This window comes from Paralichthys olivaceus, chromosome 13, assembly GCF_024713975.1.
Source record: "Paralichthys olivaceus isolate ysfri-2021 chromosome 13, ASM2471397v2, whole genome shotgun sequence".
Lineage (NCBI taxonomy): Eukaryota > Metazoa > Chordata > Actinopteri > Pleuronectiformes > Paralichthyidae > Paralichthys > Paralichthys olivaceus.
Window position 1 is genome coordinate 2,140,674 of NC_091105.1, and position 26,711 is coordinate 2,167,384.

Below are 26,711 nucleotides of genomic sequence, written 5' to 3' on the forward strand. Positions count from 1 at the left end.
TTATTATTATCGATATCAACTGAAATCAAAATGTTTTTATTGAGATATCTTTTGGTGTTATCGCTCCGCAATGCATGAATATCTGTACAAATATCATGGCAATCAATCCAGATATAAGTACTGTATATTTAATTAATTACAACCCCGGGTACAAGTCCACCGTTCAGTTTTTCATCTTTTAACTGGTTTTCCCCGACGAGTTCCGAGACACTCTCGCTGTGAATAAGCGTCTTGTCCCTCCGCACTATTTGCTGAGCTAAGACCAAGAAAAAGAGGCGTAAAAGGAAGTGTAATTAAGCCAGCAGCAAAAATGGCTACTCAGCTCATGGCCAGTAATTGTGGTCGGGACACTATGACCCTACTCGTGCAGAGTGACTAAGAGGAATGGGGGTGGGGCACCGTATTTGTCCCGAGGGTAAAACACGGCTCCGCACACGTTAAGAACATATATGTGTGATGGACAGAGCCAGGTCTGTGATGGGATTAGACGCCCGGTCAGTGATGCCATGAAAAGTTTAACTGGTTTAACTTTACTTATAAACTCATGATGTGAAACTTGCCAGGGTGGAGGATTAAAGAAAATCAAATAAGACTGTTTAATTCACTTTCCAAAGGAATATCAGACAAGGCACTTTTATTTATGAGGCACTTTTCTTACAGGGCGGCAGATTCAAAGATTCAGACATCATCAGCTTCAAGTCTGAGTTAGAGAGAGAAAGAGTTTAAAAGAAAAAATTGGTTAAGTAAGTAAATGAATACAAATAAAAATAGAACTGTGTAAGAAAATACAATTGAAGTAGAATAAAATACGAATGACGACTTTGTTCAAAAGATGGAGACTCATGTGAATAGAAACGTTTACAATCTGCTTTTAAAAACTCCGATGGACGAGGCCTTCCTGAGATATGTGATTCATTGCCACTTAAAGGTTTTTGTTAATGTGGATGAGTCTTTAAATAAATAAATATTTTATGTGCTTCTTTAAGACAAAGGCCAAAGTAAAACCTTATCTGTGCATCTCCTGTGTTTTTTTAAAGAGGAATATTGATTAACGTACATATGAAAGTACACATAAAGTACATGATCCAAGTTTTACAGCCCTGTGTGTACCTGCTTTCCTCCTTAAGCTGCAGGAACAACCTATTTTCCTGGAATTGACATTTCTATGCAAATACATTAAGCAGGAAACGTAACTGTGACAGACGCCTCCTGGAGACTCAGGTGCTGATGTAAAACATCTGCAGCGTGTGAACAGAATCCAGCCAGCGACGATGTTTTCCATAAACACGTGGCGGTCAGGGTTGTATGGAAACATAATGTTTAAGAGACAGAGTTGGAATATTTGAATAAAACAAATGTGCAGTTTGACATCTCCTGATTGTCTTTTTTCCAAAATTAAACCGGTCTTTGCTGCGAGCGTGTTTTTAAAAACCTGAACTGTTCGTGATTTAAAAGAGATCCTCAGATTTGGCCTTGCTTCCTCAAACGGATGATGGGTTGTTTCCAAAATCAAAGCAGCAAAACCAGAGGGGTGTTCTGTTATTATTCCTCCTCTTGTCAAAACCCAACACCTACATGACCGTCAGCAGCTGGACCGATGGACGGAGGGCTGCTTCGTTCGCTTCATCTTCAATCCGCTCCGAAGCGGATTTCAGAGAAAGATTAAGATTTAATTTCATGTTTCTGTAATTGATGCTGACACGGGTGTGGACAAGTGGGAGCGATGATTCATATGCTGAGGCAACGTCCCACAGTCCGGTACTTATGGTGTTTCATTAGATTTCAGGATGAGTGGATGTGAATCTGTCCGTGTCCAGTGGTCGGTTCATTTGAGGAGCGGCCTCCACAGCGGAGGTCAAAGGGTGAGGAAATTCAAAATCCATTTTTCCAAAGAACCGACCGAACCGAGACGTTTCCATCAGATGACGACATGAATCATTATTTGCAGCATCGTACTGTATAAAACCACAGTCTGTTTTTAAAGATGGACGACGTGATAGCTCTGAAAGAACTGAAGCCAAATAGCATTGATCGCCCCCTGGTGGCTGGCTGCAGTGTAGGTTTTCAATCACACTGGTGTCTGTTCAAATGTTCCACCAAGTTTGGTTTCATTAGTTATTTGATGCTTTAAAAAAATAAGACTCGATGTGCTGATTGTGGTGTAAATCTTGTGGACATGGTGTGTCTCCTCCCAACTGTGGGCGGAACAACACTGTGTATGTTCCGGTTATGAAAAACAACAAACTCAGAGACCTGCACTGCTTCCATTTCCTTTTTCCCCGACCGTGAAAACCTGCTCTGGAGTTCACGCTGGTGAACAATCGCTTATCGCAGATAGTGATTTTCCACAGCCATTAAATTCATCACTGACCCCCTAAGTCTCAACAATCATGACCTTCCAATAATCAATCCTCCACGGACAGAGCGCTCCATCCGTCCGTCCATCCGTCCCACGGTGTCGCTCCAGTAGTTTAAAGTGTGTTGAGCTCAGTGCTTCACGCGTGACTTCTTGGCTCCGCTTGCACCTCGAGCTGCTGGCGGGACACCAGACCTCTCGCCCTGGAGGGACAGATGAGATCTCCATCACCGTATCACCATCTCCTCCTCCTCCTCCCCTCATCATCATCATCATCAACTCACTCCCCCCCCCCCCCCTCGCTTTCTGAGGTGTCTGGTGACTCTGGCCCCTCGGTATCTGGCCCCTCCCTTCATCGTGGAGGAGAGGAAGAGAGAGGGAGAAAGAGAGAGGCTGCAGCCCACCACCACCACCACCACCACCACCATGTCCCCAGAGGCCCCTTGCCTGCCTGCCCCTCCTGCTGCTCAGTACAGCTGTGGCTCAGTACCAGACCCTGACCAGCTGGGATCTCAGCCCTGCCAGGGAGCCACGCGAGGAGAGTGTGAAAGCTCCTCTCTTCTCCCACTCTTCATTAAGTGAACCACACAGACACTTAACTCCAACTGCAGCTGCCAACCACCACCTCTCCGCTTGGTGCTGAGAAGATCCTCTTTTTGAGCATGGCTGTGGCACCCCGGGCCCTGGCACCTCTCCTGCCCCTGGTGCTGGCACTGCTCAGCTTAGCCCCTGTGCCCGCCTCAGGAGGGTGTCCGTCGGCTTGCCGGTGCTCTTTCGCTATGCTGCAGTGCCTGGAATCTGATGGCATCACCAGCGTCCCGATCCTGGCAGAGAAGGAGAGCGAGAACGTGACGGAGATGTGAGTAACGACGCGTCACCTGCTCTGCATGTTCCCCTGAATGAGCTTTTTTGTTCTGATGGAAGCACTCACACGTCTTGTTGTTGTTGGTTTATCAAGCTTGATTGTCACTATGGGGCTGGAGAGGATTAAAGTCTCTGTGCCAGAGTTTTAGTTTTGATGGAGCGTGTGTAAGTCTTCACAGCTGATCTAAAGTTTCAGAGAAGGAAAACAAGTCAGAGATCATTTTAAACAATCGTTCAGGAGAAGATTTTTATGTAGAGCGGGTTTTAAATGGCTCTTCATCACCGGACAGGATTTCTGGATGAAGGTGGAGCAGTTGCATTGACTTCATCCTCTTTCCCTCACACAAAGTTGCCTTCCACCGCTTCAACTCAGAACAACAAGTGCTTCTCAGCACACTGGAGCGCAGATATGTCACATGGTCTGAGGCCAGCGCAGGGTATTTGTCCAGTTGTCCTCGAGATGTCCTCAGAAATGTTGAACTGCAAAGTATCGGACAAAAATCTGGCTTTGTTTATTTCTCATCATCTGTTAGATTCAGCTCTGTTTTCATATCCTACACACTTCTTCTTCTCAGCCTCAGTCGAAACCAAGTGCAGCTCGGCGTAAAGTAAATCTACTGCTGGCAGAGATGGATTAGCTCGGCAGTAATTTAGTCATCTCGGTTACTGGAAATCAATTATGGATCTGCGCTGTCAAAAACTGGAATAAATTGACAGGAGCGGATCTTAACATTCAGCAACTGCCGATCTTGCACTGCGATGGGAAACCCTGCAAACCAACCCACGCAGCAGGTTTAGAGTTACAGGTTTATCTGCTCACATGTTGCAGAGTTCAGCTCCGTGTTTTTGTGGAAACAGGTCAAAATGCGTAACAGCAGGTTTGGGTTCCAGTGAGATGTAGAAATCACAATGGTCTGTTTTCTGTCTGACAAAATGAAGTTATCATCCAGATGTGGCTCCGTAAACCCAGTGGCTTGAGTTAGAATCGTAGATCTGCTCTTTGAAGCATTTAAAACTGTTTGTCTCTAAATCATCAGTTACTGAATAAATCAACTGTTTCACTAGGAATGAGTTTGTCTGTGGTTTGATCAGGAATCATCTGGAGTCCTTCAACACAAAGTTATTATCCTGTTCCACAAACTGTGTCATTGTAAATCTCTAGAAGCGAAGATGATGCTCGTTGTGGTAAAGTCTTACGTAAACTACAAACCTCTGGTGCATGTTTGAGGACAAGATGACAACCTGAGATCCAAGTGTTTCTCAAATTTTTGAGGCTCAAATGTAAATTTCATCCCCGATGAAGGACCCGCTGACCTGCCTGCACCACCGAGGTTGTCCTGACCTTAATTATGTTCTTTTTGCTGGTTGAAATTTGGAAAAGACGACTTTTAGAGGAGAATATCTTGATGTTTCCAAGTCGCAGCCGAGATAAACTGAGACTTCTCTCTCTCTCTCTCTCTCTCTCAGCTGCAGATGACTGTTATTTGACATTGGCTTTTTGAAACTTCGGGAGGAAAAGACGAAGTAGAAAAGTGACCACCTGTGATTTAAAGAGGGCTGCTGTATTATTATGCAACCCACCATCAGCTCCAACACGGAAAACTAAATGTCACTCTCTGCACCACCACGCTGTTCTGCCTTTGTTCCTGTTCCCGGATCTGAGCAATTAGCACTTGTTAAGAAGGAGCTGCATTTGTGAAATGCTATTTCGGTGGAGCAAGTAAATTTTCCACTGCTCTCTGCCACTATTCACCTATACCCCCCTCTCCTCCTCTTCCCCTCCGCCTCTCTCCTCTTCCCTCGCTCTTACCTCAGAGGTGTTTCCTTGTACCTGCAGTTAAAGCGTGCTTCGCAGAGCTCAGGGTGAAGCTTGACATTCTCACTCAACCATTCAGTCAATAAGTGAGCGAGTCTTTCTCCGCTTCCATTTACTGCCGCGCTCGTCACGCCGGCAAACAACAACAACACTCGCTGCCGTATTGGCGCTGCGAGGGAATACAGCCCACGCTGGGAAACAAACTAGGGGCCATTAACTGCGGAACAGGGGCCGAAATTCATCATGCGCCGAGTTATGAATTCAATTTTGTGAATTGCCAGTCAATGCCCCCACCCAGGAACAATAGATGATATATAACCCACTTGGCTCAATCCAATAAGTCAGGGCGATGGGTGATCCTGGGCCCACCTGCCCTGTAATCACATTATTGCCGTGTGGGTCCATCAGACATGAATAAAAAGGGTTGTGTGTTGCAGCTGACAAACAGAGAAGTGGAAGCTTGAAACAATGACTCAGGCTCAAAGTGTTTTTCATCATGTAGGAATTACTGCAGGTATTTATAATGGCGTCTGGTCTACACACTGGAAAAGAAGAGAGAGAGAGAGAGATATCTATCCATCCGTCTGTCTCTCTATCTATCCATCCATCAAACCAGGACTACATTAGTAGCTGTCTGCGGTGGAGTTGGATTATGGGTAATGTAGTTGCCAGGTTTTTTTTTAGAAGAATAAAAAGGTGTTAAATACGATAGAGGTGCAATGCTCCATCATCTGCTGATATTCCAAAATAAAAGCATGCTTAAGAGGCTTTTCTTTTGAAAAGAGATGTGGAACTCAGACGACATCTTTGTTTGATTAAACATAATCAGAAAAATAAATAAAATATGTTTCTTCGTGCTAAAATGAAACACGTAGATCATTCTCTCCTTTTTAAACGAATTTATCATTTACAAATTTTTAAGATACCTTAACATCAGATGAACTTCATGCACATTCATATTTCATATACTTATTCTCTCATGTTCTATTGTGTTTTCCTCGAGGCACTCTCCTGAAGACACGATTTGTTTTTGATTAAACGTTTAATTTTATGGGGGAGAATGCTCAAGGATTTTCTGTGGAAAACATCTACGTGGACAAAACCCCACAATATTTGAATGTAGTGAATCTCATCCTTTCAGAGAAGCCTGATAAAGAAGTGTCCTCCTGAGTTAAATGGACAACTCAACAATATTGTACGTAGGCCTGGAGGGAGCGGAGCGAGTGCGGGGTGGAGGAGGGCAGAGAATGGGGTGGACAAGACAGTTTGCGCCGCGAGATCCTTGGTCTCGTGAAAAGAGCCGGGCCTGTCCTTGCACTGAGTGCTGAATTGATCCTCGGCTCGCTCAAGTGGAAAATGATTAGTTGAGAAGAATTTCCCATCAGCCTCATCCACCCCGCATCTCTTAAGACATCGTTTATTTTTTCCACGCGAGCGGTAGATTAAGTTCTGATGAGAGCCTTGTGGTTTTGTGGCTCCCTGGACATCTGGGCTGGTTTTGTTATCTGTTTGTTGCGTGGATGAGGTCGGACACATGTCAGTGGGGTCACATCTTTTTTGAATCCTCTTCTTTATTCCTTCATCGTAAAGTTCTGACTCCCACACGCTCTCAGGACGTCACGTGTTTCTTCCCATCGTCTTTCTTGCCCGTTGTGCCTCTCCACACTGAAGGCCTTTCAAAATAGGTTCGCGGTCTTAATTAGCTGCTGAGTGTTGACGCAGGTTGTTGGGTATGGAGTGTCATCGTCAAGACTTTGAGTTTAAATCTTTTGTTGGTCTCATCTGGTATTGGGCACGAAACTGTGTTTAAATGGTAAATCTGTATTTTCTAATCATCTGTGCAAACTTGAAATCGTCCACATTAAACACAAATCTCCAACAACCTTGCTCAATAAACGGATCTACTTTTTTTTTTCAAATGTCTGTTTTCATCATCATTCAGTTTGACCTTAAGTGAGCATCTATAGCTGCACAACAAATGGTGGAAGGTCACAACGAAATGTATGAATTTACCTTGAAACGCCCCCTCTCTCTTTTTCTCTCCCGATTTTTCTCCTGCCTCCCCCTTTTTCATTTTCTGACCCAGTTACATAGAAAACCAAACAGGCCTGGAGAACATCACAGAGTTTGAGCTTGTTAACTACCGAGAGCTGAAGAACCTGTAAGTCGTGCATCTCTCACACCTTCCTTCACCACATGTTCAGCATGATTCCAGATGTGCTGTATTTTCCTTTTCCAAAACCAAATGACTTTCCATACGCCTCATCGTTCGTTACTCTCTGCTCTCGTGAACGTGCAGTTTACGGTGACGATTACCGCAGATTTACCGATAAACAGCTTTCACAAGCAAAGTGATTCAGCTGATATTAGCTCCATGAGTTGAGCCTCCAGCCGACTTTAAATGTGAATTACATTGCACTAAAAAGACTTTTGTGAAGATGATAAGGAAGAAAAACTTAATGTCAGTCATACTTTGGTTAATCTTCTTAGCTTTCATACTTCAGATTATAGACTTTATATAAAGATGGACGACGTGACAGCTGCCAAAGTGTCTCAACATGCCCCCCCCATGGTGACTGCCTAGATTTATATCTAAGTCATCTGAGAATCTTTATCCATTAATTGATCGGCTGATCAGCAAAAAAATAATTTAGAAAAAGACGAACGAAGGAAAAACAAAACTCTGTAGTTTCTATAAAAGTAAATTAAAGAAAGACTGTAGATGAATCGATTGTGATATTAGTTCAACCACTGCTTTTATTTGTCTCACACAAACTCAAGATTACATGTTGATCATCTAAAACCAAGTGTGTTTCGTTGTGTTCTCTCCCCTGCAGCACGGTCATGTCATGTAGGCTGAGGCACATCTCAGCCAAAGCCTTCCAATACAACCTCAAGCTCCAGTATGTGTAAGTGTCCTTGTCAGTACAACATGTGTGTGTTGTTGTTGTTGTAACCTGCGTGTGAGTCAGACTGTTTGTCGCTGTCGGTCACTGCTCGGCCAACCCCGCACTACCGCACACGTCACACGGGCTGAGAAAGTGAAACCACTTTGAATCATCTTTCCAAAACAAGTTTGAGCATAAACTGTGTATAGCTATTAAAAATATTACAAGCATTTGTTTAACGTAAGTTTTTTTTAGATGTTTTTAGAGTTTTACATCTTTGTAAGTGGATTATCTTGAAGACGAACAAATTAAAGCGACCAGCATTTTCTACCTCTTCGAATGTTCAAAAGACTAAATGAGCATCAGTCAATTTTAACTGCAGTCGATTAATTCTGCTGTCACTGACAAAAGGGGTTTCTCTTTCTTCACTTCTGCAGCATACTGTAAGGAAGTCGGTCACACCATCATAAAACATATAAAACAGCTAAACAACCTTTTCTTTTTTTATAATTTGAAAGTAGAGTATCTTAGTTTTATTAGACCAAACAACCAATCTGAAGAAATCACTATGAGCATTATTTTAATGCTGAAAAGACTAAACGAGCATCGATCAATGGAGACAGTAACCAGCAGATTAATCAATAGTGAAAACAATCTTTTAGTCGCAGCCTTAAAGTGAATTAATTCTGCTGTCAATAAGGAAAAGAAATGGACTTTAGGAGAAATGTACATCATTGTGCGATAGTAAATATGTATCCAATAATAACCCGCTCCATCTTCAACGGCCATTGAAACATGAGTTCCATTTATTTTTCCTGTTACTTCACGTTCGGCGTCTTCAGTCAGTTTGTCCTCACGATCCAGACCCAACAACAAATAACAATGTAAAGACTTATCAGCCGGATCCCTCAGACCTGTGTGTTCATCAGCAGCTGACCTTATCGCCACGGGCTTGTCCTCGTCGTTTCACTAATTGTTTCCAACATGTCCGACGCTGTTTTTATCTGAAAGACGAGCGGGCTTGAGGGCCGGGGACGGCTCGGCAGTGGTGGTGGTGGTGAGTTTGGCGGGGCGAGCTTGAGAAATTGGAGAAGACATCCACCAGTCACCTTTTACTCGCTCACTTTGGCGGATTATCGACAACTGATGCATAATAAATACACTCCACTAAGGGTCCATTATCGCTTAATCAATATTCCACTGTGGAGGGAGAGGCGGGGGCTGGGTGGTGTTCGGGGGGCTCCTGTGTGACAGATGTATTTCTGAGATTAAGAGCGACTGACTACAACCAGTGAACACGGCGGCTGCATCAGCTCTGAGCTTTTCCTCATGCTCTCGTCTTCATCCACAATCCTCCTCCTCCTCCTCCATCGTCTCATAAAAGTGCATTCAGCTCTTAAGACTGGCTCCAGGAGAGCGAGCTGCAGTTCCCGGCTCCGCTCTGCCCCTGTGGACCCAGGGAGGAATCGAGCCGGTAATGGATAGGCCCCGATGGCTAACCCATCTGACATGAACTTTTGGGGGCAAGGAAAACAAATAGTTGAACCCTCGGCCCTGCCACGGTGAATATGTATTGGCTTCCACGTTCATGCTCCCCTGTGCGGCTTCTTGTCATCTTCGGAGGGAGGTTTATTTACAGCCGGCTTCTCGGCCGTCTGAGGATCATTCGAGAGCCACTGTGATGATATTTGAGTGCATGGCCTGAGAGGATTGACAAAATGATATGCAGCATTCATACACCATAACATTACCATGGTAGCTTGCTGTATATCATTTTAGATTCACGCTTAAAGCTGTTCCTATACAATCCACACTACTTTGTTTTCAAGCATCTAAAGTGAAGAAGTGTGGAAATGTTGCTCACACTGACTCCCAGCAGCAGTCTGCAGAAAATGAATGTGATTTTTATTTCTGACACCAGCTTCTGTTCAGCTCTGTTGTTGGAGCGGTCTGTCAATCCTAAACAACCTGGGGAACGACGTGAGATTGGACCGCTCTTCAGCAGGGAGCAAACAATAGGTCTGAAGCAAATGCTCCAGTCTCCAGGATCCAAAAATCACACGATTGGCAAGATTGACAATGTTTGAAATCTCTGAAAAAGTGAACTTTGAAATAAGAGACTGCAACAGTTTCCAAACATCAGGCAAAGATTTAAAACTTAGTTTGATGCCCCAAAAAAAGGCTCGTTGTTTTCAAATTGATATCTGTTTTGGAATCTGGCAAAATATTTACCCAAAATGAAGGTTCGTGAAAATCTATCTATAAATTTCTACTGGAGATTTTGTTGCCGACGGACATTTCCACCCCTGGAGCCGAGCACGACTGAAAACCTTGCTGGTGTCTCTGTGTCTCTTTATCAGCGCACTGTAAATACAAATATTCATATTCCTTCATTGAAAGACAAAACATTCTGTGTAGTATTTCAGTCGGCCTGGACGAGTTTTGTCCGTCCTCCAAGAAGTGTTTGAGACTAATCACCTAATGTACCGAACACGAAGCGAACACAGAGACTTGTGCTCGAGGTGTTTGTGAGTGCGGCTCCCGGCTGTTGTGAAATACTTGCCGAGGTAATTGATCAGAAGCCATTTGGATGCATTAATGTTTTCCACTGAGAGCAGGTAAGCGTTGTTCGGAGAGAGTGCAATCAAATCACAATGTGATCCAACTGCAGAGCGCGACTATGAAGGGAACGTTTTTACTCTAAATGCTCCTTTTTATTAAACCCGAGCACAGTTTGATTTTTTTCTGAAAAATAAACTTTTCTCAAAGCAACGTTATTTTCACCAAGGTACTGTTTCCTTATTGTGTATTTGTGATACTGTTGTGATATATATGTAGTGAAGCAAGTGTTTATAATGTGTGTTTTCTTCGTGTGTTTCACAGGAACCTGGCGTCAAACTCTCTGGAGCACGTCTCCTGGAGGGTGTTTCATTTTCTGCCTTTGCTCAACCTGTGAGTCCGTTTAAAACAATAATTATATAAGACATTTAACGTTGTTCTGTTTATACTGATAATAAATCATACCTCCTCCATGTTAGTGGGTGGGACACAGGTTAAAAACTAAAAGTACACGCCCAATAAATAATTCTCAAAGATTATTTTGGTCATTGTTGTTATCACACTGATGATTGTTCATCATTGGGATGAGTTTGGATTCATCAGTTATTCGATGCTGTTAAAACGTGGTGAAACATCATTACTGGCAGCTGAGACTGACTCATGATTGGCTGACTCAGGAGCTGGTGTATCGGCGGGATCTTGATACTCCATCCCCTGATTGCTACTGGGAAGACTGTGGCTCCAAATGCAATTACAGTCAGTGTGCATGATATTGTCAGAAACAAGGATTCAGGGAGTCTGGGTTTCATACGTTACGACTTCTGCTGCTAAACTGCAGGTCGTCAAACTGATCCTGTCAACATGCGAGGTCCAGAGAAACAAACCTCCAGCATAAGGCCAACGACAAGCTAACAAACAACATGAGCAGATAAAAGTGGTAAACTTCCCCCGTACTGATGCGTCAGATTGGTTCAGACTCGAGAATCTAACACGTGTGGTTTAATGTTTCCTTTAGAGTTTTGGTTTTTTTGTTTGTTGGAAAAGCAAATTAAAATAAATGTTAGCCACAGCATATTTCTACACGCGTTAAAACTGCTAATTCACAGGGTGTCTCGAGTTAGAAGATACGAAAGGTTGTTTCCTATCTAACGGTAAAATTCTTCAAGCGAGTGAACACATAAAAACTAAACACTCCTCTTTTCCCTCTGTCTTTTCTTGGCCAGGGTTTTGCGGGACAACCCTCTCGTGTGCTCTTGCGATCTCTTCTGGCTGCAGGAGTGGCAGCGCAACGGCCGCGGCGACCTGGACAACCAGATGTTGTCTTGTTTCTCTGACAACCAGGAAGTGGCCCTCAACTCTTTGGTGATAGACAACTGCAGTGAGTTACGATTACGTTATACGTAATGCATGTTTGCACAGTTCACCTTCAATGCACACAGTGTTTTTTTTACTCATCGGTTCACTCCATACAAAGAGTAAACAGAAAAATCAGATCTGTATTTGGTGTGCATTTCTTCTTTCCGCAGATATCATTATTGCCTGATGACGCCTGATAAAGATATTTAAACGTATTTCTTGAGAAATTCACAAAAATGTTTTGGTTAATGCTCACAGAAAGATGGAGATGGAAAAGTAGATGTGAATTTAAAAAAGAGACAAAACATACGTTTCCTATATTTCAGCATTCGATTATAAAGTTTGCGCCATTTCACGGGTATTGAATATTTGAAATAACGCAGCTTGATTTGAAAAGGAAAAGTGAAAAGGACTTGTCTCCATAATGTGTATTAATACCTTCAAAGAGCAGGTTCAGTGAGATGCAGAGAAGAAATTAGCTCTGTCGTCGCCTTAATCACACACAGTAGGAACGTCTTGTTGCCAGGAGACATATGAGAGAGGTTTTTGGTTTCTGTGCTCGTTCTCTCAGTCTTATTAGCGACCGGTGCTCGATCGTCCCTGTGCGCTCACGCTGTCCTCTGCTGCTCTCAGGTTTGCCTGTGGTGTACATCGTCTCCTACAAGGACAAGATTCAAGAAGGAGGCAACCTGACGTTTGAGTGTCACGTGACAGGAAGTCCCACTCCCAATGCCAGGTGGCGAACCAACAAGCTCCACTCTCCTTTCTTTACCCAGGTACTGAAAGGTGTCGATACATTTACATGTCATCCAATTATCAATCAAATCCATTTGTAAGAATAACGTCCTACCGTGATTCACAGGAAAACTAATTTCAAGTCACTGGAGCATCCTATAGGTTCTATATGCAGAATATTTTTGCCATGAAATTAAAAAGCTCTGAAGCCTTTGTCTAGCTCCGTAATTTTTAGCTCAAGCTAATTCTATGAAATCCATGCTGTCAGAGTACAAGCAATAAAACTTATGAAATCCTGCATGACTCATCAGTGCGCTGAACAAGTCGGCCATATTGTACTTCATTTTGCTCGTCTGAAAGAGAGAAAATAAAGGAGAAATGTCCGTCTGAAAAGGATTCAGGTTTTCACAGCCTATTTTTCGCTTGTCACCAAATGTCGGCGTGTGCATTTCCTTGAACTTGTGATTTGTATTTTCAGATTTTCTGTGTGAAGCTCTCTAGCTCAGCGGTGTTGTTTTTTTTTTAAGTGATATTGGCTCCTGTAATCTATTGATCTGACACTAGAGTAAATTGGACTGCACTTCATCTCTCTTACCTGAACATCTCTAAGTGATCCAGCGGCAGCTGCGTGGCTGTGACCGGGTCGTATTAATAACCCCCTCTCCTCTGTGTCGGCCGCTGCAGGAGAGAATCTGGGGCTCCAAGTTAGAGCTGGTGCTTTTACTCAGCAACGTCTCCTCCAGTGACAACCTGCACAATCTCACCTGCGAGGCAGAGAACCGAGCTGGGCCCAGGGAGGAGATGGTGACACTGGACATTGAGTGTAAGTGCCTTTCGAAATAAAAACCGCACTCCTGAAAGCTCACAGGCTCAATACCGGTTGTCGGGCTTAATGGAGGTTATGGTGAGAGCACACCGGGGCCATTTTTTCTTGTGCAGGCACAGCGGACAGCCACAGAAAAGAAAATTGCGCTGCACAGATTTCTTCTAAATGCTCCTTCAACAAATATGAGTATGTACCCACCACGCTTCTAATGGAGCTCTCTGTCATCTGCCACTCACTCTGGCAGCTGGTGAAAGGAGTTAAAATAATGAGTGAAGTGCTGCAGGTATGGCTCGCCCTTTAATGCAGGGATACGACGAGGACAAAGGAAAGTGAACTTACCTCTCTTTGCTCTTAGAAAAAAAAAAAACTCCACCTCATACACGCCGTTCTTCTAAATTACACTTGCAGCTTGACCCGGGAGGCTTCGCTGCTGTTCTCTCTGTTTGGATGCATTAGTGCACGTGGAAGTTGGAACACTGAGGAATGACAGCAGCCGGCGGTTCCGCAGAAAACGCAGTCGGATGCATTAGTCATTACATTACTGACAATACCGCCCAAACAATATCGTATATCAGCGGCTCAGTGACACTCATTAGAAAATAAAGCCAAAAAGAGCGAAGGCGCCAATCAGCTGGGGCCAAATGCACGAGCATCGAGGGACAGATAATGAACATCAGGGAAAATGGGCCTGATAACCCGCGCGAATATCTGATTTGAGCCTCTGCTAATGGACTTTTCCCTCCTACTCCGGAAAACCGCTTCATCCGCACTGATTGGCAGCCTGCAAATGCGTTAGTGTAGCTAATCTATCAACATCAGCCCCCCTGGTGAACGGACACTCGTTAACCGCCAGCCCTTTAATTACTCTTAATTATCTCCCAGAATAGTGGGTGTTTACTGCTGAGTGGCTCCCTGTGCCATTAATTCACCGTACTGGCAGAGCTCCTCTTTCACAGAAAAGAGCTTTTTCCACAATGTCTTTTTTTTTTTCAGTTCAAAAGGTGAATTTGGAGCATTTGCTTTCTCACTATCCATCATCACCAAAATGGAAACAGAGGTTCTGGTTGACTTTGAATCAACCAGGAACTGTCAGGTGTCATTTTATGTCACCTTTTATTTTTCACAAATGTTCATTGTCTAATCCCGAGATGAAGTGTGACAACTGACAGACTCATTAAACATAGTTCTAGCCCTTCATTTAACCCCTGCAGCGAAATGGCTCGTGTAAGACTGGTGGAGGTTGCTAATGGATGATTAGTTAAATGTGACAAGAGAACAAATTTTCCCTCAGTGTAACAGACTTTCAGCTGCGAGTACAGACACTCGTGCCTTCGGTCTATCCCCCTTAGCGCAGCACTCTTCTGAGGCTGGGTCATGGGTTAAGAGCAGCAGAATGGCTCGAGCGCAACGAGGGGTCTCGGCACTCGAGGCCCGCGTTCGATCTGAATGAGGCCATTTCCTGTAAGTTCACATCCAGCCGAGCTTCCAGGTAGCTTTTGTGGTCGGGGGCACAGTGATGACCAGGATTCATTATTCATAGCAGGTCAGCGCAGGTTTGCAGCGCAGATGGAGAACATTGATTCATGGAAACTCTAAGGGAACTTATGTTATATATGATCAAGATGCACATTCAGCATAAAATCAATCTATTGACTTGTCCATTTATTTGAGCATCTGTAATTATTATTTGACTTACTGAGGTGGAAAGTTACTAAGTGCGTTAACTCATGTATTTACAGGCACTTGATTATTTCCATTTTATGCTTCTTTTAAACCAGGAATGTTTCTCATGTCCCGGATTCTCAAACCTGTCCTTTCTCAACAGTTCCTGTCAAAATCATCTTCCTGAAAAATGCCGTGCGGCAGCATTTCTGGTGTTTCCCCTTTGCCGTAGACGGCAACCCTGAGCCGAGCGTCGCCTGGCTGTACAACGAAAAAGAGCTGAAACAGACCAGGTACACATACACCCAGTTCTTCACGGACTCGTCGGACGGGTCGGTTAAACAGGGCTGTCTCTTCCTCGACAAGCCCACCCACATCAACAACGGAAACTACACTCTGATCGCGCAGAACAAACTGGGAAGGGATGTCGCCACTGCCATTGGGGATTTTATGAGCAACCCCTTCGGCACGAACAATCCTGAGGGCTCCATTCTTGGTAAATTTTAAAATTGTTTTGTGGCAGCAGGAAGTCTTCTGCTGATTAATCGATTGATTATCTGAAAAGAGATTTTGATTATCAGCCGTAATATTTTAACCATTCACGGTAGACTTACCACAAACTGCAAGAATGTGAAACAATGTGATACACGATGCATTTTAAGAAAAACGTGTTCTATTTGCAGTATCGAGGACAAGTACTACACAACCAACAATCCTCAGGTGTATTAGTGACATCTCTGATTGGTGGAGCGCACATGACTGCAAACATCCTGTCAGCTGCAATTGGATCATTCGTTCCTTAAACACATCAATCAATCTTTATTTAGCAATATTTTAAGTGATAGTTGGTGATAATAAAGTAGAAATTATGTTGAAAAGTGTGAATGTTTGAGTAGCTAAATAGTGACTAGGCTACAAGCTTAAATAGTTTTATATCGTTTCATCTGTTCACTGTTTGTTCACGAGTGTTTGTGCTCTCGCTTCCCACATGCCAGTCCATGAGGTGGATCCAAGTAAGTGTCTGATTGATTTTCATTCTTCTAACCATCTCAGTATGTCTCCTTAAAACTTCACTCATTTGTTTCATTCAGCTTCTTCAACAAATCTCATTTCTGTCCCTCAGATCCAACAATCAAATCAGACATGAACGTCACGGAGAACCCAGAGAGTCGGGTGTTCGTGGTATGTCTGGGCCTCATCAGCCCGATAGAAAGTTAAAGAAAAGAACGTTAAAGTTTCAATAATGTCTCCGAGTGTAACTACGAATTTGCTTGTGTTGGTTTGAACAGGTGTCTGTAGCTGTCGGTCTCGCTGTTTTCGCCTGCACTTTTCTTCTCATCATGCTTTTGGTGATTAACAAATGTGGCCAGCACTCCAAGTTTGGCATTCACAGTAAGTTGGTATATTCACAGTTGGTATAATTATTCAAACAAGTTATCTCAGATGTGAAGAACAATCTAACTGTGCAAATGACAATGTCACTGGTCTGGCAGAGAAACACCTGCAGCAAATTTAACTTTCTGTAAAACCACAGCAAAGAAAACTGGTCGTTTTCCTTTTAGACATTTTTTCATATTAATCCTTTATTAACCACAATGTAGGATTATTATTATTATTATTCCCAAAACTTGAACTACTCCTTAAAACACATTGAAAAGTATGGGGAAAAAGCAGGTACAGGTGTATTTTTACACATTTGATCCTCATTTAAGTATAGTTTGTATGTGTCCGTGTTTAAAGAAGAGTTTGGGGAATAAACCTACTTTCTGGAAACAGTTGCACAGAATATATTCGTCTCTCATGTATGTAAACAGAAGCTACAGCCAACAGCTAGTTATCTTAGCTTTGCCAGTTCGCTAAGCTAAGTTAGCCTAACTAAGCTAAACTCACGCTTCTTTTTGCAAACACGTAGCGTAGACTTTTCACAAAGTTGTGGTTTTGTTGGAAGTTAAATTTGAAAAGTAATTTTAAATGTTTCTTTTAGCTACGGTAAGCTAAGCTAAGCAGCTTTCAGTTCCAGCTCCCACGTTGGCCTGTATCTCATTTGATTAGGGAAATAAAGAGTTTTTGGTTAATGGAGCTATACGTTTCCATCGCAATTTTCGATTTTCTAACATTGGACAGAACAAAGTCGCAGATGGTTCTGTCAGGCTCTCGCAAGGTGAACGCACAACAGAGTACTAACTAATACAGGATCTCCTGCAGGAGCTGTAACTTCGACAGAGGCCGCCGCTGTGCCGGTCGGGGCTAAAGTGCCTTAATTACTGAATGAGAATGGCGGTACAAACCTACCTCGGCCATCGCCACGTGGTGAGGACCATTAAAGAAGATGGATTGAGGAACAGCTAGACGTGATATAGCTCCAGTCGGACACCCCCCCCCACCCCCAACACACACACACACACACACTTACCCTTCTCACTATCAAAGTGCCTAAGTGGGCCTGATTGCCTAAGTGGACCCTGCTCCCTGTTTCCTTCCCTCCATTGCGTCCGTTCTTGCTCTTTGTTGTTCCATTTTCCGCCGTGTTGGACTCTGGGGGTTCTGTGGTTTGCCTTGCTGAGTGGGGTTTTACAATTTGGGCCACACTTGTTTGGCATTTAATATGCAGTGTAGTCAGGGGTTGCTCACTATTCAGGCTTCACATATGGTCTTTTTTTCCCCCCAGTTCAATGTGGTCTGATTGCTGCACGGTTGATGATGGTGATTATTGAAGCTTATCATCATCCATCACCATGGCACCAACAAATGTGCAACCAAGTTGGTAGTGGAGAGCGTCGGCTCCTCAAATGGGGAAGAAATGGGCTCCGAATTATTTCTTTTGATGGCCACTGCAATCACAAATGGCAGGAGACTGATTAGGTGGTGCAGCGTATCTGTATCAGTTGTTTTTGTTTGCATCCCTCCCCGCTTCGTTAGGGTCGTCAGTTTTGGGGACAGAGGATGACCTGGCCGTCTCGCTCCGTTTCATGAACTTTGGAACCAGCCCACCTTCCTCAGATGAAGACTCCGGTTTGTCCAGCTTCGTAGAGAATCCACAGTACTTCTGCGGCATCATCAAGGACAAAGACATGTGTGAGTCCCATTCCTTGTTGCTGGAAAAAAAAAAAAATTAATGGTATTTCGTTTTCATTTCCAGTTTAAGTTTCTTGGCTGTAGCTAAAGTTGTGTAATCTGGAGCAAATATGATACAAACAAATCATCACTCGGATCTTCAGACCTTGTGTGTATTTGATGATCAGGTGTCCAGCACATTAAACGCCAGGACATCGTGCTGAAGTGGGAACTCGGCGAAGGGGCGTTCGGCAAAGTCTACCTGGCAGAGTGCGCCAACCTGAGTCCTGACAGCGACAAGATGCTGGTCGCCATCAAGGTGAGTCACCTCTCCGCTAATTTAACAGCAGTATCGATGCTGATGCATTTCAATCACATCTGTGCATTGGCAGCTTTGGTGAAACCACGTCAGGTGGCAGTGGGGAGGTCCGACAAGCGGAGGAGGGGTTCAGTACAAACTGTAGACTTTTGCTGAAAGTACCTGGGAAAAATTAGATTGTGTGAAAATAAAGAACCACAGTACCTCAATTTTCAAAGTAAGACGCTGTCATGTTTAAGTAGTACTAAAAACTACCGATACGTATACTAAGGTTGTGCGTCAAAGGGTTTATTAATGACGTTGACTGCTAAAACAATTCAAGCACTCTTGCTGCTGCACCGCCAAAAGTATAGGTGGTAGTCGGCACTCATACTTAAATCTTCTGTACAGTATAAAGAATAACATCCTGTGGTTTCAGAGAGAGACGTCTGTGTGTCGGTGGTTTAATACCCGGCTCATGTTACAGTTTAAAGCAAACCACAGCGAAAAAACCAAGACGATGAATCTTTATTGTCCCATTAATGTAACGTTTACTTTTATTATTCAATGAATAACACTTGCCTGTTAAACTCCTCCATCTTTTTACGTTGGTCCCAACAACCAAGAACGATTTGGGAGGTGTTGATGTGTGATCCTGTGGTCATGTGGTCACAGACGCTGAAGGACGCCAACGAGTCGACCCGGCAGGACTTCCAGAGGGAGGCGGAGCTGCTGACGGTGCTCCAACACCAGCACATTGTGCGATTCTACGGTGTCTGTACGGACGGAGAGCCGCTGGCCATGGTGTTCGAGTACATGAGGCACGGAGACCTCAACCGCTTTCTTCGGTACGTAGAGGACCTGGACACGAGGACTTGAGGGTCATGAGTTCAATTTCCCCAACTGTCCTCCGTCCATACGCAGTTGAAGGAAATGTCAGATTTTAGCAAACTGAATGAAATGCTGGAGGCTTTTGAAAATTTGTTGTCTCATAATATCTTCAAATATCAGCCTTTGGTTATAATCCTCATCACAATAAAGCAGAAACAGTTAAACATGAAAAGCTGAAGAGGTTTTCTGAGCTGTTCAAAGCAGCAAAAACTAAACTCTACAGCAGACGAGTACATGTGAAATTAAAAACATCGATGAGGGCTCTGTAATACTCAAACACTTGAAAATAATATATTAACAAAACAATCTGTGACAATTTCTTATTTTTGATAAAACATTTAGGCAACTTTAAAAATAGCCTCTTCACAGAACAGAACACACTATAATACAGATGCAAGGACATTCGGAAAGGACACATTTTTTATTTTATAATAACTTTAATTCACTATATTTCATTCATTATCTTCACTCGGTGTGCCCACGTGATATTTGCTCACAAATGAAACGTCTGATTTCAACCTCATCATCAAACCGACGGCTGCACTTGCTCTGAGCAGCAAAGCTTCTTCCAGACGAACCTGATGTTTGCTTAAAAGTCAGACCCACAAAGTTGACCTCAGCGGACTGCGTGGTTCCAGTGGTCACTCAGAAGAACCGTAGATTCTCAGTGTTTAATGGTGAGGACGCGGACACGTTGGGTTTTTTGTCTTTACTCCCTGTGTTTAAATTATCTGGGGATTATTATCAGTGGTTGAAATCCCCTGGATATGTGACATGTCTACTTCCTATAGTAGACATGTAAAATAAATAATGGTCTAATAATTTAAACTATATTTGTCGTAAAATGGGGCATGATACGTTTTGTATTATACTGCACAACAAACAAACAGACTCGGGTGAAAATAAAACGTCCTGGAAAGAGTAATGAAATTTACTCCATCTTTTTCTTTCCCTTAGAATTAATATCACCCTCTGATACAGAGAGAGAGGCTGACGTGAATTGTGCGGAAGAAAAACTTGCTTTGATGAATTGATAAAAAAACCTTCATAGGCAGCTTTCCAATTTGGGTTTCACAAAGTAGATCTATAATTTACCAGATGTCCTCACGTCATAATAGCAAACAGAGTGAATTTCTACTGTAGCAGGATTTTATTTGAATACTAATGAACACAGTAAATAACCAGATCCAGCACTCAAGGAGAAATTGAAGAAATTTGCTCGGACTAATTTGTCGTCTCCTGAAGGGTTCATGTGGCAAATCAGCTCATTGCGGCACTTGAATTGTCGTGCGATGTGGTGACAGAGGAAGTTTGAAACGCGTCTATTCAATCGTTTAAAGAGTAATTTGAAAACATCTAAGTTTAGAAACCTCTGGGGAGGCTGAGACGATGTTGACCTATTAGAGCTCACTATGCACCTGGGAAACCATCTGACAGAACGATCAGAGCAGACGCAGTGGATGCTGGCTGCCAGGTTTTCTCCACAGGAGGCAGATTGGGAATGAAAACACACTCACACACACACACACACTCACACACACACACACACACTCACACACACACACACACTCTGCCTGAGATGCATCTTTGCGAATGGGTGAAAATCGCATTTCCAGCAGACAGAATGGGTGAAATGTCTGTGGGCCCCCACAATGCAGCTGCTTTCCCACCCTGCCACCTGCCTCTTAAACTAATAGTAATTGTATAGACAACTTCCTTTGTAAGGCGGGGACAAAGTGGAGAGGAGACATATTAGGATGGATGGAGACACATCATCTGTGATTTGCTCATTTAGGCTGGAGTTGGACGTGAGAGTGGGTGTTTATGATCCACAAGAACAACTGAGAGTCAATGTGCTCTGCATCCCCGAATTGCATTATTGCAAATCAATTGTAGGCGTATTGCAAGCCTTATGTTTTCTATTAGGCGTCATTGTTAAATGGCTTTATTATGGTACGGTCATGTTGACCACGTCTGCAACGCTCTCAAGAGCTCTCGGAGCTCAATCTGCAGATTGAACATCGCTGAGTTCATTGTCCTGCAGGTCACCCAAGGTTGATGCCATAGTTACCAACATACTGAGAAACCAATCCTGGTGTTTGATTAATCTGAAAGCGCCGACAGAAACAGAGGAGAGCAGCAGAAGCCAGCGTGTTCCGTTCTTTACACGTGCAAACACATTTCACCCATTTAATAATTCACACAGGTCAGGAATTCAGATATTCATGGAATAAATAAAAAGCAATTCACTCCGGATGAAAAATAATATTAACAATCTAATGATATAAACTTAACTTAGTCACAGTCATTTTATTTTTAACACTTTAAAAATACTTTTTGAATAAAGTACTTTAGCTTGTTATATTAACTTAGCACACATTAACTAATTTTCACCTCGTCTCACGTGTTCTTTTTAATAAAACAGAGATATCGTTACCTTCGTGTGTCTCACGTGTCTGTAGAGCTCACGGCCCGGACGCTCGTATCCTGGAGGAGACCAAGATGCCCCCGCTGGGTCAGCTCACTCTGCCTCAGATGCTGCAGATCGCCGCTCAGATCGCCTCGGGCATGGTCTACCTGGCGTCGCTACACTTCGTCCACCGTGACCTGGCCACCCGCAACTGTCTGGTGGGAGAGGGCCTGGTGGTCAAAATCGGAGACTTCGGAATGTCACGAGACATCTACAGCACGGACTACTACAGGGTAAGAGGCCAGAAAATAATGAGACCGGGGGGTTTGTGTTTATTTTCTTCTTTGCTTCTGACATGGAAACCAATCAAATGTTATTTGAAATCAATCTATGGTGAGTTATTCGAAGGCTCACAAGAAACTTTCCCTTCTAGAAAAGAAAGGGCCTGAATTCTCAAGCACAAAGATCAGGGCTCTATACTATACTATATACATTTCAGGCTTTTTCCTTTTCTAAAATGAGGAGAAAGTTCTTGACACTCTCTTCCAAATTCATTTCTAACTGGCTGAAGAGTTTGTGCCTCGTCCTCCTGCTCAGGTGGGTGGACGCACCATGCTGCCGATCCGCTGGATGCCCCCGGAGAGCATCATGTACAGGAAGTTCACCACGGAGAGCGACATCTGGAGCTTCGGCGTCGTCCTCTGGGAGATCTTCACCTACGGCAAACAGCCCTGGTACCAGCTGTCCAACAGCGAGGTGGGTCAGGGGGGAGAGTTGTTCAGCAACCAAGGGATTAACGGTCATTGGGCCGTGATCGATTCGATCTTGTTGGCTTTGCAAAACATTCACTTGGACTCATCTGATTAGTTCAGTGGTCAAAGGTCACAGTGAAAGAAACTGCACTGGGTGGTGGAGGCATACGACCACAGGGAGGTCGGGCCAGCCTCCAGCCTCCAGCCTCCATGTGACAAACCAGAAAGTGTTTTTCTCTCTCGTCCTTGTAGTTGAAGACAAATGAAATCTTGTCTGTGTCGTTCAAAACACAGGGAGTTTGATTTAGTACAAATCTGATTCATCTGTGTCAAGACAGGATAGTTTAAATCTTAAGTTTACTATTTCATGCTACTAGTGGAGGTAACCTAATTCTAAAAAGGGGACAGTTAATATCCTACTCACCATGGAGGGGAGGGGAAGAGCTGTCTGAGGCCAAAGGTCAGCTCCGCAGCAGTTGGCCTTTTCTTCTTCTTCAGTTTCTTGTTTCTTCCGACACTGACGAGGCTTGCATGCAGCACAGCACAACATCAGATCCCCGTGAATCCTGCATATGCACCAGACCTGCACAGGAGGATGACAGGGACGTGTTTGCTGCATGTGACTGAAGAACCCACGTTCACACACACCTGCAATCACTCAGCACCCACTGGCTCTCTCTCTCTCTCTCTCTCTCTCTCACACACACACACACACACAGACAGAGCCCCTCCCAATCATTGCAACCCAGTGTGAAGGTGAGTTAGTGTGAAGTTGCTGATGCAGGTCGAGTATAACACTGGCAGGTTTAAGTTCTTCATCTGAAGTGTTTTTACGTAACGCAGCCAGCAGCTGAAGTCGTGATGTCCTTGGCGGAGACAATCAGCTTCTCCTCAAAACAAATACAGCAGTAAGAAGCTGCACATTATTCATATAGATGTGATTTCTGTAAATTACTTTTACGTTTAATACTTTAATAGCACAGTTTCCTGAATACCGTCTCCGCTGCCTCTCGCATTTTCATTGTGGACGCTTCGGAGCATGTGTTGCTGAAGTTTTACGCCGCCCTGCGCTCTTAAACGAATCAATAGGTTCATAGTAATTAAGGCCAGTGCAGTCTAGCCTTTTCAGCTCAAGCACCAAGAAGTGGGACTCCATTGCAACCACAGCGATGCTATTACAGCACCGAACCCTCTCTCCTTTCAAGAGACGAGTGGATCACTTTTCCCCTGCACTCGATTCTAATCTCATTGGTTTTCATTTTTACCCAGGGCCAATGAGCTGTAACCTCGTTAACCCAATCTGTCTCGGCCAATGAGGGACAGGTGAAATTATCATGTTGCCCAAACACGCTGTGGCGTAGATAAATCACCCTGACATACTGACGCTGTGGAGACGGCGGCCATTTTGGGGCGGACGTTACGAGTGTCTCTGCTCAGCTGCGAGACTGAGCAACGGCGCGGCGCTGACACAGGCCTCTTGTGCTCATTGGATCAGGCCAAGGTTAAAAATGAGGACGAGACTGAGTCAGAAAATCCTCCCTCTCATCCTCGACAGTGATTTATTCACTGAGCTAGAAGAGCGTGTGAACTCAATCATTGCAGCCATTAGTGTCGGAGCTGGAGGTTATTCATAATTCGGATTTGCTCATTTGTCCCCGAGGTCTCGGCTAATAGACGCGTATCTGCAGAATCTTTTTTGCGCCGTGCAGGAGAGACTTTGGCGATTCAAAAAGTTTTCCTCCTTTGTGGTGTATTTATGTGATTCACAGATTTGAAAGAGCACTTTAAAATCACATTAGAGAAGTGACAGAATAAAGTAAATCTCAGCCTGTCCTTTAATTATGGATCAGGTTTGAAAGAGGGGACGACACAAAGCAAAGGACCGTCGAACTTGTGGGCGCCACAGAAGACTTCAGGCTCACCCGATTGTGGCCCTACACGTCTCCTCGTCTCTCACTGTCATGCTTTATCTTTGCTATCAATAAAAAAAAGCTCGTAATCTAAAAAGAATAAAGTATTTCATAGAAGTCTGTGTGCCATCCTCCCACAATGCAATGCACCAAAAAATGTAATACACTGTAAAGCAATAGACTATGATCGGAATCTGAAATGAACATCCAGATATCCAGTGTTGATCAGGCTTTAATCAATTTTTAGTGAACTGACTCAGAAAGCTTTATTTTGATACCCACTATGTCCTTTCAGATTCAAATGATTTTTAAATTTCCATCCCCAACAGGCCATCGAGTGCATCACACAGGGACGGGAGCTGGAGAGGCCCCGCACCTGCCCCAAGGAGGTGTACCTGCTGATGCAGGGCTGCTGGCAGCGAGAGCCCCAGCAGAGGATGGTCATCAAGGACATCCACAGCCGGCTGCTGGCTCTGGTCAAGAACCCGCCGGTGTACCTGGATATCCTGGGATAAAAAGTGACCGAGGAGAAACCAGGGAGAAGGAATCGGAGGATTGGGAGGTTGGAGTTTTGATTTGAGACTTAAAAACGTCTTTCCTTTTTGTTCCGTAAAAGTCGACTTTCTCATTTATCCATTAAAAGACCAGTAGGAAGATTATTCCCCAGTTTTCCCCCAGTTGCTGCTTTTTCCAGCCTCGATGCTCGACGGACGGGACAAACAGCGTGCCGCCTGTCGTCCTCTGGAAACCTGTCAAATGTTTACCACACTGCTTGGATGTTCAGGTTTGGAGCCTGACGGAGGGACGTGCATGGCTATAAGTTGTTGAAGTTACAGTATATGATGATGCTAGAAGGCTCTAGGCCTCTTTGTGCAACTCAAAACAGATGATTGCAAAAGGAAGGAAGTTCACGCAGGAGTCAGCCGACAGTCATTTGTACAGTAGAGTCACTGATTTTGGACAAGTTTTGATATGGGAGGTGATTTAAAGGCTTTCAGTAAATGTATATACGGCCAAGTTGTACAATCAGAACCTTTGAAAGCTCGTTTGTTTTTCACGTGTCAGATCATATTGAATATTTTTCAAAAGCAAGAACGAAATGTATATTATCAGTGAAAGTGTTTCCTGGTATATTATATATATATATATATATATATATCTTAACTACTGTGTTTACATGTACTGATGTCGAATATGATACAGAAAACTAAGAAAAGTGAAGTTTGACGCAGGAGTGGAGCTTTTTGGACAAATGTTAAACTGAGAAGGGTTAAAAAAAAAAAAAAAGAAGAAGAATCAAAGCGCTGCGGTGAAATTCAGAACCAACACGAACTGTCTGGGAGGTGATGCACTGAGAGGGGACAGATGGATCAGGGTGAAACTCCAGGAGCAGAGGGACAGATGGCACTGAAACAGAGACTGGAGCTCCGACTGCTTCCATGGAGGGGGGAAGAAAAAAAGAAATGTGGTGTACAAACCGTTGTGATGCCTTTTACGTGTAAATACTATATATCTTTAAAAAAAAAATATATATATCTATCGTCATGTATCCAGCACTTTGTATATCCCCTTGAAAAATAAAATAAAACTTGATTTAAAAAAAAAAAAAATGGCTGCAGCCTGCGGGGAAGTAACATCCCCTCCCATCAGTCAATCCGTCATTATCGTGCGCTCCGGGAGCGAACAATGCTTCGGGATGCCGCCTGTACTTAAAGTTAGACATCTTAACAAGGCTATTCAAGAGCTTTCTATTATTTTGACGAACTAATCATCAACCTGCGACGTCTCTATGGGGATGCTCGGCAGACGGTTATTGAAAAGGACTAATCAAGTTTCATATTGCCTTCCCGCCCGGCCCTCCAGCAAACAAACACCCTCCAAAACCAAAGCCCTCTCTCTGCCTCACACCGTCCCTCCCTCCCTCCCTCCATCTCTGTGTATGCAGAGCGTCTCCAGGGAGTGGTAATGGATTGTGAGTAATGCTATCATCCCTTTCTCTCTTTCTACCCTCTCTGGTGTACTGGAGAGGGGGGGGGGGGGGGGGGTGGGGGGTGGAAAACACTCGGAGGACCCATTGTTTCTTCTTCTTCTTCTTCTTCTTCGTGCACTCGAGCCTCCGGCCTCATGTGCAGCATGACGATAACAAGAGGCTGGAAATTAGGCCTATTTTTAAAGTGCCACTCCTCTTAGAGCTCTGCAGCGGGAAACTTTACTTTTTAATCTCCCACATTGTCGTAAAATAAGAGTATTGATTCCTCGAGGTAATTATCTCTTCTGATTCATTTTGGTCCGTCTCTTGCTAATAATACACCACTTTACTTTTCATCCTGCAAA

General features: G+C 43.8%; 1 protein-coding gene across 1 annotated transcript; it reads left to right on the plus strand.

Moving 5' to 3' along the window:
- Nucleotides 1–2,812: 2,812 nt before the first annotated feature.
- On the plus strand, nt 2,813–25,018 carry ntrk1 (neurotrophic tyrosine kinase, receptor, type 1). Its single transcript, XM_020106640.2, has 17 exons — nt 2,813–3,215; nt 7,123–7,197; nt 7,874–7,945; nt 10,808–10,876; nt 11,707–11,861; nt 12,473–12,615; nt 13,259–13,397; nt 15,226–15,558; nt 16,058–16,075; nt 16,186–16,244; nt 16,352–16,454; nt 17,982–18,137; nt 18,305–18,435; nt 19,090–19,262; nt 21,768–22,008; nt 22,313–22,471; nt 24,707–25,018. The coding sequence occupies exons 1-17, from the start codon at nt 3,019–3,021 to the stop codon at nt 24,890–24,892; spliced, it is 2,409 nt and encodes an 802-aa protein (XP_019962199.1). The 5' UTR covers nt 2,813–3,018; the 3' UTR covers nt 24,893–25,018.
- Nucleotides 25,019–26,711: the final 1,693 nt, after the last annotated feature.

What these genes read in the sequence shown, in the direction of transcription:
- ntrk1 (XM_020106640.2), top strand. Translation starts at nt 3,019, where the DNA reads ATGGCTGTGGCACCCCGGGCCCTGGCACCTCTCCTGCCCCTGGTGCTG. An exon ending in TTTCTGCCTTTGCTCAACCT is followed by an intron (nt 10,877 to 11,706) that starts GTGAGTCCGTTT and finishes TTTCTTGGCCAG; the next exon opens with GGTTTTGCGGGACAACCCTC. An exon ending in ACTCTCCTTTCTTTACCCAG is followed by an intron (nt 12,616 to 13,258) that starts GTACTGAAAGGT and finishes CGGCCGCTGCAG; the next exon opens with GAGAGAATCTGGGGCTCCAA.